We start from the raw sequence: 14,071 nt of genomic DNA, 5'->3' as shown, positions 1-14,071 counted from the left end.
CAGCTTATCAGCATGTTACTGCACCATTATTGTATTCATATCAATGGACATAATAATTATTAAATTACATATTCATGAATATAATAATGAACATGACTTTTTATCCTGATAACTGTGAACAGACACTGGTGCTCATATTGTTCTACCAATAATAACGTATGAGCTGGGGGGAATAATACAAGATAACAAAAAAGCATTTGAAATGCGTTGAATAGAAAATAAAATCCATACACAAGATAAACAATAAGCTAAACACAGTCATGTTGATATTGTCAGATTATGTGATTCCTCTGCTTTATACAGGATTAGACTGAATGGTCATATACTGTTTTTGTCTGTGTGACTAACTTCCATTAAAGGGCTTTTTGCCCGTATGAGTCCTCATGTGTTTTTTTAGAGAACTTTTATCAGCAAAGCTTTTACCACAAACTGTACAAGAAAATGGCTTTTCGCCTGTATGAGACCTCATGTGTGTTTTAAGATTACCCTTCTGAAGAAAGCCTTTACCACAAACTGTACAAGAAAATGGCTTTTCGTCTGTATGAGTCCTCATGTGTGGTTTTAGAGAACTTTTATCAGCAAATCTTTTACCACAAACTGTACAAGAAAATGGCTTTTCGCCTGTATGAGTCCTCATGTGTGTTTTAAGATGACCCTTGTACTTATAGCCTTTACCACAAACTATACAAGAAAAGGGCTTTTCGCCTGTATGAGACATCATGTGTGCTTTAAGATTAGCCTTGAAAGGCCAGCCTTTACCACAAACTGTACAAGAAAAGGGCTTTTCGCCTGTATGAGACATGTGTGCTTTAAGATGACCCTTGTGAAGACAGCCTTTACCACAAACTGTACAAGAAACGGGCTTTTCATCTGTATGAGTCCTCATGTGTACTTTTAGAGTACTTTTATCAGCAAAGCTTTTACGACAAACTGTACAAGCAAGGGTCTTTTCGGCTGTATGAGTCCTCATGTGTGCTTTTAGAGTACTTTTATCAGCAAAGCTTTTACCACCAACTGTACAAGAAAAGGGCTTTTCACCTGTGTGAATCATTGTGTGTCTCTTCAGATTTCCATTTTGATCAAAAACATAGTGTGATTTCAGTGTGTTTAAAGCTGAGTGATCTGCCTTAGTCTCCTCCCACTCATCACTGTCTTCAGTAGTGTCAGATTCAGAACAGTGTGAAGAGAGGAGCTGGTCATCACTAGTTGGTTGGGATGTTTCACAGTCCTCTACATGAGCTTGTGTTTTCATGTATTCAGTTGAGGTGCTGGCTACAGGCTCTGTCTCTCTGTTTTCATCATCTTCTTCACTTTTCATTGCTAGTAATATCAACATTGACCCACCAGCCTCTTCTGGTCTTTGAAGTAGCTCCTCTTGTTCCTCTTTAATCTGTGGAGGTTGTGGTTCCTCCTGGACAAGACTGTGGCTTCGCTCATCTTCAGGTGAAACCCCCTCTTTACACACAGGGACGTGCAGGAAGTCTAGGAAACAATTACTCTATAAGTACTTTATTACTCTATAAAAGAGACTATAAAAAGGTTTGAATCCTGTACCTCTACTGCAGTGCCAGTGCAGAGTTGTGGCTGGAAAAAGTATCAACAGATTACTCTTCCCCCACATCTTCCAAAATTTAAATTTGATGGTGTGCTGACTGCGCTCTGTGCTGTAAATAGTGTGTCCGTTGTTTGTTTACATTGCAGCACTCACATAGAAGATGCGAGACGATCTGAATGAGAGGCAGTGCCTATTATTTTGAAAGTATTAACTTCAGTGAGTCTTCTGCAGCAGGTTAGTTAATACTGAAGTAGAATTAACTGCAAAGCTTCAGTGAACCCATTAATACTTTTACAACCGAACCATCGTCCGATTCATCGTACATTTTGTTCGATGCAGGGGTCCATGCATCGATGTAGTCACATTGTTAATGCTAAAATCGATAACCTATATGAATCGGGTATCAATTCATATCGATAAGCGATGATTTTATTGGAGGAAGTGAGCCGGTACCTTCAGTACCGGCCCACTTTCTTCAATAAAATAAATATAATAAAATAAAATAAAGATAGAGTGCTTGGAACTTACTGAGATCCAGGTGGTCTTCAGGTTCCTGTTTAATAGAAACAGTCCTGGCTGGAGAACTGATCTTCACCTGCAGACTGGGGTCCACACAATGGTCTGGAATGAAGGAATACAATGAATGATGTATTGATAATGATGTATTGATGTGACATGAATAAGAACTTTAATAATAAGGACTTTGATGTGACATGAATAAGGACTTTAATAACGACTTCAATGTGACATTAATAATGAATTTTATAATAAGGACTTTAATATGACATGCATTTTCACACATAATAGTAGTAATAGCTTACGTATAAGGTATAAATGCTGTAAAATGACTGTATTGTTCACAATAGTTATGGGGTACAACACATATTTTGATAACATTTCTGTAATGATAAAGCACACAGAGGACCTGTAGTGGTGAAACCTTTATTAAACCAAACAATAAACATTAATAGAACACAAATAAAACTATCAAGAGTTTCTGTTCCTTCCTTGGGGGCACGGTGGCGCAGTCGGTAGCGCTGTCGCCTCACAGCTAGAAGGTCCTGGGTTCGATTCCCGCAGGGGACGCTGTGGGCGCTGGGGGCGTGTTCTCTCCTCCGCGTCATCAGTGCCCATACCCTAGGTGGGGTTGGCGAAAGGGCCTTTCTGTGTGGAGTTTGCATGTTCTCCCCGTGTCTCCTAGGGTAGGTACCCTCACAAAAACATGCAGTAATCCTGGTCACTATACTGCCTCCCCCTGGCCAGCCGGGGCGCCTGATGGAGGGGAAGGGAACTGGTTGGAATAACGTGTTCCTTCCACGCGCTACGTCCATCCAGGGAAACTCTCCCCTGTCAGGTGACAAGAAGGTCAGTTGGCTCTCATGCATTGAAGGAGGCATGAGCTCGGCCCTGGCCTCCCTAGGTTGGCAGAGGGAAGGTAGTGCCCAGGATTACATAGACAATTGCCACTGGGTGTAAAAAATAGGGTTACAAAATCGTGGGATAAAAAAAAAAAAGTTTCTGTTCCTCAACATTGCAGCTGTAATACTATACAATATAAAAACAAAACAAATCATCAAGAATAGCAGCAATGGTAACAAAAAACATAGAGATGTTATTGCATTACATTGTTGGTCATATCAAATGAGGTGTTGAAGGTGCTGTGTATGATTCCTACACAGAACTTCTAAATGTTATCAATATGAGTATACACACATCTGACTGCATTGAAAGTTATCCAAGGACTAATAGTTTTAAACTTGTGTATTCATAATGAAATGTTCACTGATTGTTTGCTGGTTGTCTCTCCTACACTGCTGGTGGCAATCCCCTTGATTGGGAAGGTGCCAAGGGCTGTGGAGGAGGGGTGTTTCATATGCTTTATGAGTATTGTTTATTTAAACCGTCATTGAGTCTTTACCCCAAGTTATATTTGTTTAATTGTAACGCATCATTAGGAATGTTTAGGTTACTTTTATACTGTGGCACGGGGGAAGCTCTGGGATTATTTATGGAAGTATTTGGAATTGTTGCTAATTGGTTCTGTGTCCGGTGGTAGGATCCACTCCCTATTTAAGGGAGGCTGCAGGGACAGACAGTCCCTGCAAAAACGTATGGACAGAATCCCATATATTCACAGAGTGGAGTATACACGGGTTATTTGTTATTTTCTTTAGATTTTTCATTCCACAATACAAAGCATAATTTAAATCCAGCGGTGACATATCATGATTTTCTATTCTGACCCATGCACATGGTTCACTAAACCATTGTTTTAATGACTTTAGTTGTGCAATAATACAATTTCATATTTGGAACCCCGAGCCCACCCAACTCCAAAGGGAGGTACAATACATTTAAACGAACTCTAGAAACTTTACCACTCCAAATAAAAGACGAAAATAAAGATTGGATTTTCTTAAACACATATTCTGGGACCATTATAGGAAGCATTTGAAATAAATATAATAGTCTAGGTAAGACGTTCATTTTTAGAACATTTACACGGCCTAAAATAGATATTGGAAGCGTCTGCCATCGTTTCAGGTCTGCTCTATGGATTCAAGTATTGGGACATAATTTATCTTGAACAATTCTTCCAAATTATCTATAATCTTTACCCCCAAATACTTTATATGGTTCTGAGTCCATTTCCACTGAAACCGGTTTTGTAGGGAACTACTATCAAAATTGGAAATGGGCATTATTTCCGTCTTTTCCCAGTTGACTTTGAAGCCAGATACTATTCCATAATTTTCTAACAATTCTAATAAAGCTGGTAATGATTGTTCTGGTTTCGATATATATAATAGGATATCATCTGCGTATGAAGACATGACGTGGTATTCTGCTCCAAAACCTATTCCTGATCTTAATTGCTAATGGTTCGACAGCGAGTGCATATAGGTAGCCCGAAATCGGACACCCTTGTCTTGTTCCTCTTCCTAGATTGAATGGTTCAGAAATCTGACTGTTGGTTTTTACAGATGCCTTTGGTGACTGATAAAGTAATTTAATCCAAGATATAAAAACTGGGCCAAAATTAAAATATTTTAATACCTCTACTAAGTACCTCCACTCTACTCTATCATACGCTTTTTCTGCGTCTATCGATACTACCACCATGGGGGATTTATCCTTACGAGTATGAGGTATCACGTTACAAAATCTTCGAATATTATCTGATGAAAATCTACCTCTCATAAAACCTGTCAGATCCGGATGGATAAGACTTTGTATAACTGTCCTCAGACGTATAGCCAACATCATAGTGATTATCTTATAGTCAACATTTAGTAATGACACAGGTCTCATAGATGAACAAAGGAGTGGATCTTTATCCTTTTTTTTTTTTAAAGAGTAATAATAGCTAGCTTAAGAGACTCAGGTAATTCGTTTTTTTTTTAACGCTGTTCCTATCATATTCAAGAGTGGATTCAAGATCTTTGTCTGAAAGCATCTGTAAAACTCAACGGGCAAACCGTCACTTCCGGGAGATTTTCCATTTTTTTATTTATCAATTGCTTTTGTAATCTCTGCCTGAGAAATATTTTTATCTAATTCTATCTTTTCTATTGTGGATATAGTAGGGGAAACCATTCCATCCAGGAAGCACTGTATGTCCTCCACAGAACCATTATTTTCAGACCTGTAGAGTTCTTGATAGAAAGATCTAAATGTTCCATTTATAATCAAAGGATCTCTTGTAATTCTTCCATCGGGGCAGGTTATACTATAAATAGCTCTTTCCTCCTCTGCTTTTTTAATTTGCCATGCAAGTAATTTGCCTGCACTTTCCCCATGTTCAACATGGTTCTGTTTGGCTTTTAAAATAGATATTTCAGCTGCTGTAGTGTCTAAAGTACAACATTTTAATTTTGCTTGATTTAATTGTTGTAAGGTGGCTTAATTTTTTATCATTACTATGTCTTATTTCCAATTCTTTAATTTCTTTTTCTAAGACAAGCGTTTCTTTTTTAATTTTCTTTTTTAAGGAGGAGGAGCAAGAAATGGTACAGCCCCGGCAAAAAGCCTTAAAAGTTTCCCAGATTAATATGGGACAAGTGTCCTGTATCTGGTTAGCTTCCATAAAAATATCTATTTGATTATTCATGAATTCTATAAAATTTGTATCTGTTAGTAATGTAATATTGATACGCCATGTTCTAGTTGGTTTTATTGCAGTATTGAGTTGAATATTAATCAGCAAGGGAGAATGGTCAGATATAATTCTAGGTAGATACTTACATTCTGATGTGCAATTTATAAGAGTGTTACTTATCATAAAAAAAATTATTCTTGAGTATGAATCATGTACTTGGGAATAATACGAATATTCTTTCCCCTGGTAGGGTATAATGTTCTCCATATTTCGCATAAACCTATATCTTTTAAATTCTCACTTAGCACTTTGGACACGTTGGAGACAGGATGTTGTATCAAACTGATGAAAAATACAGTTAAAGTCCCCACCCCAAATAAAAGGTTCTCGATAAGAAGACAATTTCAAGGTCAAATCATTTATAAATTTGGGGTCGTCATAATTAGGACAGTAACAATTTAAGAGAACAATTTCTACATAATCGAGAAAGCCTTTAACCAAAACATAACGACCACATGGGTCAATCACACTTTCTACTAATTGAAAGTTTACCACTTTTTTCATTAAGATTGTTACCCCTCTGGATCTAGAATTGAAAGTAGAGGAAAAAAACATCCCTTCCCATTTGCGCTTGAATTTGATGCTCTCGGTTATTGAAAGATGTGTCTCCTGCAAAAACAAAATATCTATTTTATGTTCTTTTGCATGTGATAAAACACGATTTCTTTTCACTTGCTGATTAATCCCTCGAACATTCCATGTTGCAAATTTGATATTCGTCATTAAATCATTTCAATCCTGCCAGGATCGAATGGTGAACATGATGGCGCTTTACAAGGAATGGCCGAAAAAAGGGAATTCTTAAATGTAACAAAGTCTCTCCTAGAAGCTACATATTTTAAGAGAGACAGGACTCTGGATGTGGTTAGTTTTAGCAAACTGCAGTTGGGCCTAGCAAAACACATAACACTTAACACATAACATGTACCCCACCCACCCCCATCCGTTTAACCCTTTTAATATTTCCCGCATGAAAAAGAAAACACCTGTACCTCTGTACAGGTGGGAGCTATCTACTGTGCCCGTGGCCTTTCATAATTAAGTCATTTTTTTACTTTTACCTTAAACTTGTAATCCTCAGGTAATAATAAGAATGATGCAGATACAATAATAGCTAACATAATAATGGCAACAACAAAAAAAAGAAAGAAAGAGAAAAAAAAAAAAAAATATATATATATATATATATATATATATATATATGAACATAATGATAATAATAATAATAAAGAAACTAAATCGCTCAGAGTTTATACATATATATGCATATTCATATATACATGCATAAACAACCAGCTTCATTGATAGACCCAAAGCAAAACAAAATATCAATCACAACCTCTTCATCTGTTCGTGTACATATTCTGATTTTATCATAATGTTTATTTGACCTACAGTAATTTGATGTCACCAAACTAAATAGGTCTATTATGCCTTATATCAAAACTACATAATGATAATAATAATTTAAATAATAATTAAAAAAAAACGTTAGTCATCTGTACATATATGTATACACATGCAGAAAAAAAATCCTGGCTTCATTTAGCAAAACAAAAGGAGAACCAAAATACAAATCACATATTTCCTTATCTGTTCTTCCTCCTCCGATTTTATCTATTTAAATCTAAATCAGTTTGTTAGGCCTCTGTGAAAAACGAAACGAAAAGTCACGCCTTCTTACTATGCAAAATAAATTACAAAGTAGTAGAGGGAGGGAGAGAGGGAGATCTATAGGGTCGAGGGAGGGGAGGGGGAAAAATACAACAAACAGAATGCTTTGTTGTATTTCTTGTGTTTGACGTACATGGGCCAGACATGTCGATCAAACAGACCAGGTGGGTCTGGGACAGTTTCTTGAGCAAAAGTAGTTTAATATTGTAGTTTTGTGTTAAAGGACGACTTCACCCATTTTTCATCTTCATATAATTGGTCCTCACTAATGCTCATGATAAAATGGTACCATTTTTGTCTATTCACTCTGTGTCTCAGAGGAGGGCTGTGGACAGTTCAGAAACCCGTCTACCAGTGACATCATCGATGGGGAATCCAAGCTAATAGAAACTGCAGGCTTTGTATTCATGGAAAGTTGCAAGGCAATAATAGAAGCCATTGTTCACGTGTTAATACATCTAAATTAAAAATGTGAAATCTTGTTGGAAAAAAAAATCCTGGCTAACGATGATGTCACTGGTAGACAGGTTTCTGAACTGTCCACAGCCCTCCTCTGAGACACAGACTGAGTAGAAAAATGAGCATTAGTGAGGACTGTAATGGATATTTGAGAATGCCAACCTGTTCTTCTTTAATTTCTGTACTATCTAACTGTATCTGAACCAAGGAGGTTTAAACTCACAGCAGGGGTCAACCACTCTACACATGAATGTGCTAAATCTAACTCAGCTACAGCTGTCAATCTAACAGCTGATCTGCATCCTCCATGCTATTCTGTGACAGCATATATTTGTCCTGTGATACTATACATGGTCATTGCTAGTTGTATTTGTGTACCTTATATGACCATTTAGAATAGCATCTTTGGTAAATGGTCTACTATAAGAACTGTGTAAGATAGGTGTTCAAGAGGCTTGTGCCCCGAGGGGCTGCAGGAGGGGCTGCTGGAGCAGGCCTGGAGGCGTGCTTCTCATGATCTGTATGCTGTTTGCTCTGCTGAAATCTTCCGAATAAATGATCTACAACTTCACCTGAATGGAATATTATTATTATTAATATTTCTATTACAGGACCTATTATATGAAGATAAGAAATGGGTGAAGTCGTCCTTTAAGATTAACAATCTGTGGTACCATTTGATTTTATTTTGTTATACAAGTAACTGTTGAGTTAAATCTTTGATATTGAAGTTTTGTGTCAACAACATTAAGACATTATTCTGTGGTACTCTACACACAATGATATCGTGTGCTTGAAATTTCTACACCATACCAGGTATTAATACATTGATGCTCAGGGATGCATGAATGAGGAAAAAAGATATGAGGAGCTGGAGGTCGGGGTATAGTTCCGGCAAGAACTTCAAGCCACTTTCACCCCTGAGCGTAAGTCAGGCATTACGACGCCGTCACAACCTTTGGATCAGGGCCCACTTGACAAAGCGTGCTCCAAAGCGTTCACGGCCCCCCCATCTGACCACTTAACACGGCAGCCGTTCAACCGCCGTGTTAAGTGATCAGATGGGTGGGCCGTGCATGTTTGGAGAATGTTTATTTTAATGATCAATCAATCCATTGTGTTCTGGAAATTAGTATAAAATAAAAACCAAACAATGAATTAGGTTCTCTGGTTTAAACTTAAAACCGGCAAAAAATCTATATACGCTAAGGAAAACACAACAGGCAAGATTTCACTCAAAATAAAGGCACACAACTGAGCTTGTAGATCTACTGTTTTCGTCTCTGGGCTTCCCCACATGGAAAGAATCTATATGTTCCATATATGCAACTATATGTAACCTATATGCTACATATAAGGATCATATATGCGCATATATGTGCATATATACCACATATATGCCTGGTATAAGCTCCATATAGGCTGCATATATCTCACATATAGGTCAAAATCAGGTGCATATATGTGCATATACAGGGTATATAGGTCTCCTATATAGCTTGTTTATACCCTCATATAGGTCATATATGTTAATACAAGCCATATAGGTCTCCTATATAGCTTCTTTATCCATATATAGGCTCTATATGTTCATAATACAGGACATATAAGTCTCCTTATTTTTATCAGTTATTCATTTTTTATTATTACAACTGCAGGTCACAGTTTATGAAAACCTGCAGATCCTGTCAGTCAGTTCGGTCCATTCCGTAACAAATCTAACATTACATTGCGGACCGTACTCTATATCTGACCAAGAAAGCATATTCTGACTATATCATATGATGTCATCAATATTAAGCCGATATTTGGCAATGTCCATATATGGCCAAGATAGAATTAATTTACAAATCAAGATCATCACCTGGAAATCCATTCATGAATATAACAACACTGTCCTCATCAAACCCTGCATATCCACACGTGGAGGCCACTGAATCATCACCTCCCAGATAGCAAAAGATATTAATTCAATGTTGGATTTTGGTCAGATTGGTTATTTTTGGTTGAGGTTGAAAAAGCTATGTTGATTCAATGTTTAAATACAGATACGATTTCAACATTTAAAAAAATTACATTGAATCAATTTAGTATAGATGATGGTTTTTCAATGTTGAAATGCCCAACAATGAATTGACATTGTTTCAACGTGTAGTGCTGATATTGCACACCCCCCCTCCCCCTCCCCTCCCCTCCTCCCCCTCCCCCTCCCCTCGCACCCCCTCCCCTGCGAGAGGGTAGTCGTCACAACTCGCGAGACCAGCTAAATCTCATGGGACTTGAGTTTTTCAAAGGAAACATTGGCGCGAATTGAGGCTTGTTGACAATTCACAAATACTATTATAGTAAGACAAACTGGTAAGTCCTTTACAATATAATGTATTATGCAATTCATATACCATCATCTGGCTGTCATCGTTTGACTAAATGTTAACTTGTGAATTATTACCGTGGCAACTACAGTGCAGACCTGAGCTTGTTAGCTAGCATGCTAGCTAATAATAGTTGACTGGTAAGGTAAATAGAATGTATTATCCCGTTCAGATACCGTCACCCGACTCTCATCGTTTGACTAAATGTTATCTTTATGCTGTCCAGGGTTTGTAGCTTGTGTTAGTAAATAGCAATGCATGTTATTAAAGCAGCTAGCATGCTAGCTAACGTTAGCCCGCCGTTTTGTTAGCATGTTTCGTGATTAAAATGTACTTTAATTTGTTTATCTGTGTGTATACAATAACAGATTATTAGCGTTTTTAACAGTTGTATAATCATTGTTGTAACCAGCACTACTGTGAAGCAGTTCGTTCATTTAATAGTGGTGAACTAACAAGGCAGAATGTATGGTGCTAACTCACTAGCTACTAGTCTTAAACCAACGGGTACCAATTCACTTTGCCGGAAGCACTTCCGGTCTAGACCGGATACGGAAACTACATCCGTGGTTGCATGTGTGTATGTGAAAATTTACCGGATATAGGAGGCGGGATCTAGAGCATAATAGAAACCAGGTTAGCTCATGGAAAAGGCTTAATACTTCGGGTAATATTTTTGCCATTTTAATGAAGGCACAGTTAAGCTTTTACTACACTAAAGCAATTTAGCCTGGGGATAAATGTGGAGAAACAGCTGTGGTGGAAGAAGTAATCAGATATTTTACTTAAGTAAAAGTAGCAATACCATAATATAAAAATACTCTGTTAAAAGTAAAAGGCCTTGTGTTCAAAATGTTACTCGAGTTAAAGTACAAAAGTATTGGCATCAAAATATACTTAAAGTACCAAAAGTAAAATGTTTGAAAATAGCAGATCTACAAGCTCACAACGCGTCACGATGCAACATGTGGTGAGCTTGTAGATCTGCTATTTTCAAATGTATAAAATAGGGCTAAAGTGGTTAATGTAAGTTTTATAATAATTTATATATATATATATATATATACATACATACATACATGTGTGTGTGTGTGTGTGTGTGTGTGTGTGTGTATATATTATATATACGTGTGTGTAAAATATTTTGGAAGGACCTGATAAATTAATAATTTGGCTTATATATATATATATATTGTTTTGTGCATATATTTATTGAATTATTTGTTTCCCTCTAAATTTTCAGGGTTGTGCTACAAGAGGACTGGAGAGGATTCACTGCAATACACAAGGCCTGGCCAAGTATAATAATTATAGCAGCACGGGCACCACCTCTTTTCTATTTAGACCTGTTGTAACCTATACGTTGTTATACCATTCAATCCGGGAGCCACCTCTGTGTCTCATTAGTTGTTGCTATATGTATGGCAACATGATGTTTTATAAAAAAAAATTAGTAAAAATTTGAACGTTTTCAGAAAACTTAGGTTAGGTTTTAGGAGCTGTTTTTAGAATTGGCCTAAGTCAGATGAGCCAGAAAACAGCAGTGTGAAGCGATTTTTTTTTCAAGCCACCTAATTTTCCAGGTACAGTGGTGACACTGTCAGTTATGACACTAACTGCTACACCTACTTTAAGTATTGCCATGTATAATTCCACTTATTTATTAATACAGTGCTGCCAGAATCCAGCCAGTACCCTTCTGTACCAACACCAAATGCAAGCAGTGGTATGTCATTAATTACTAACATGGCAAAACCAAATGTAATTGCATGAAAGCTTTACAAGCATTTAGTTCAGGTTATGTGTTCAAAGGTTACAGCGTCCACTATTCATGTCTTGTGTTCCCTTCTTTTAGCCTCTGGAGGAAGCTGCTCGGAGGATAACCAGCCTAATAATGGTAAGTGAACCACTTCACACTACTACCTCAGGGTGGACAGATTGTAAATGTGCTTTAGATAGAATTCATAGTTCATGTTTTGTGTTCTCTCATTTTAGGCTTTGGTGGAAGCTTCTTGGCAGAGTTGGAGTCAATGGACCCCTGCAATCATGGTAAGTAGACTAATAGGCTAGATGATTCTCTCAGCCACTCTTGGAGACCATACACTGACTGGAAATGTTAGTTAAATGGGTGGTAATGTAAAGTTGAGTGCATATATGAATTCAGTGTCTCACTATTTTGCAAGGATCTGTTAATGTTGGCACGATATTATATGAGAACTTGTATTTTACAGTGACTAATTAGGGCTATTTTAATCCATTTCAGGAGGGAACCACACTGGACAAGTAAGGAATGGTATGTCTGTTGTTCCTGTGTCAACAAGAGCCTTTTTATACATTTGTGATTATTTTATTAGCCATTACTAAACAGTTGCTGTGCCTTGGCTATTGTGCCATGACATACTGTAACTTATTAAAGACTGACATATTTGAACTTATAGCTCCTGCTACTCTAAACATTAAAACATACAGTCTTGATAAATTGCATACAAGCTTTTTTAAATATTTTAATTGTCCTCTTTTTAGACTTCGCTGGCAATCATCACCCCCAAGGCTATAAAGGTGAGTTAACTAACACATTCTCAAATCACTTTTTTTTTTTACCACCAGACATGCACTAGGTACACTTGCTAGTGTATATGGTGCTCATTGATAACTACTTTGATGGTGCTTATTTGCCTTATTTTGTTCTGTCTGTCTTTCTCTAGGAATGCCAATGTATAACTCCAGCCCCTACCACACTGTGCCATCAGAGAAAACAAGGAATAAGAAGAGGGCCTTCAAGGACACGCTGATGCAGGACTGCATGTTTGGTGAGTCAATCTGCACCTCAAAATACTAGGTTTACTACAGTGGATTTGGCAATTTTTATGATGGATATTTAATTTAATTAAGTATTTTAACTTTTATCTCAAGTAAATAAGAACAGATGCATTTTCCTCACCATGGAATGAGCCTGATGCAAAATGCATCCACTCTTAAAGAAGCACTTCACCCATTTCCAACCTTAACTTCATATAAGTGATATATAATGCTCACAATAAGATGGCACCATTTCTGTCTCAGAGGTGGTCTTTGCCTGTGGACAGTTCAGAAACCTGCCTACCAGTGACATCATTTCAAGCTAATGGACATTGAAAATTATGACCTGTCATGTCACTGGTAGGCAGGTTTCTGAGCTGTCCACTGCCCTCCTCTGAACAGAGTAGACATGAATGGTGGCATGTTTTACGAGCATTAGTGTGGATCAATTATATGACTATGGGGTTGAAAATGGGTGAAGTGCTCCTAAGGCCACCTGCCAGCTTTCTTATTTATCTTTATAACGTTTTTTTTTTACTTTTTTCCCCAGCGGCTGCTCGTCAATTTGACCGAATTGCTATACAGGAATGCACTGCAGAAGTGGCTGCGTTCTGCACCTGAGAGGAATGGCGGGGTACCAAGGAAAGAAAGGCCATTGTCTTACGTCACTTGTGTCTAGTCCTTGACCACTTAGCAGTCTTGTGTGTTTATTTTTCAGAGTACAGACACTACTGGGAGGCGAACTGCAGTCCTCCTTGGCCTTCCTACGATCCTTGGGGATGATGACACAGAGTTCTTCAAGACATGCTTTGTAAGTTGTCTCTAGTCCTGACTATTTCATTCCACACCACAGGATTCCCAATTTATTTTAACACTTGTTTTTGTTACTTTGATATATTTTAGTATTAGTATTACTAGTATTACTACTACTTGGGGGGCACGGTGGCACAGTCGGTAGTGCTGTCGCCTCACAGCTAGAAGGTCCTGGGTTCGATTCCCGCAGGGGACGCTGTGGGCGCTGGGGGTGTGTTCTCTCCTCCGCGTCATCAGTGC

General features: G+C 37.7%; 2 protein-coding genes across 2 annotated transcripts in view; one reads left to right on the top strand and one right to left on the bottom strand.

Moving 5' to 3' along the window:
• Window positions 1–14,071, top strand: part of mtss1 (MTSS I-BAR domain containing 1) — a 745,180-nt gene that overhangs the window by 594,137 nt on the left and 136,972 nt on the right. The window lies entirely within an intron of this gene.
• Window positions 1–14,071, bottom strand: part of LOC308082006 (uncharacterized protein) — a gene marked incomplete at its 3' end in the record, with an annotated part of 45,367 nt that overhangs the window by 8,829 nt on the left and 22,467 nt on the right. Inside the window, exon 5 of the mRNA XM_080423616.1 lies at window positions 2,084–2,176. Coding sequence (XP_080279742.1) covers window positions 2,084–2,176 — 93 coding nt within the window. The remainder of the gene's footprint in view (window positions 1–2,083; window positions 2,177–14,071) is intronic.

This window comes from Gymnoscopelus braueri (genome assembly GCF_963280865.1).
Source record: "Gymnoscopelus braueri genome assembly, chromosome: 3".
NCBI classification, from domain to species: Eukaryota; Metazoa; Chordata; class Actinopteri; order Myctophiformes; family Myctophidae; genus Gymnoscopelus; species Gymnoscopelus braueri.
Note: the sequence above shows the minus strand (reverse complement) of the source record. Positions and strands in the feature narration are given on the sequence as shown.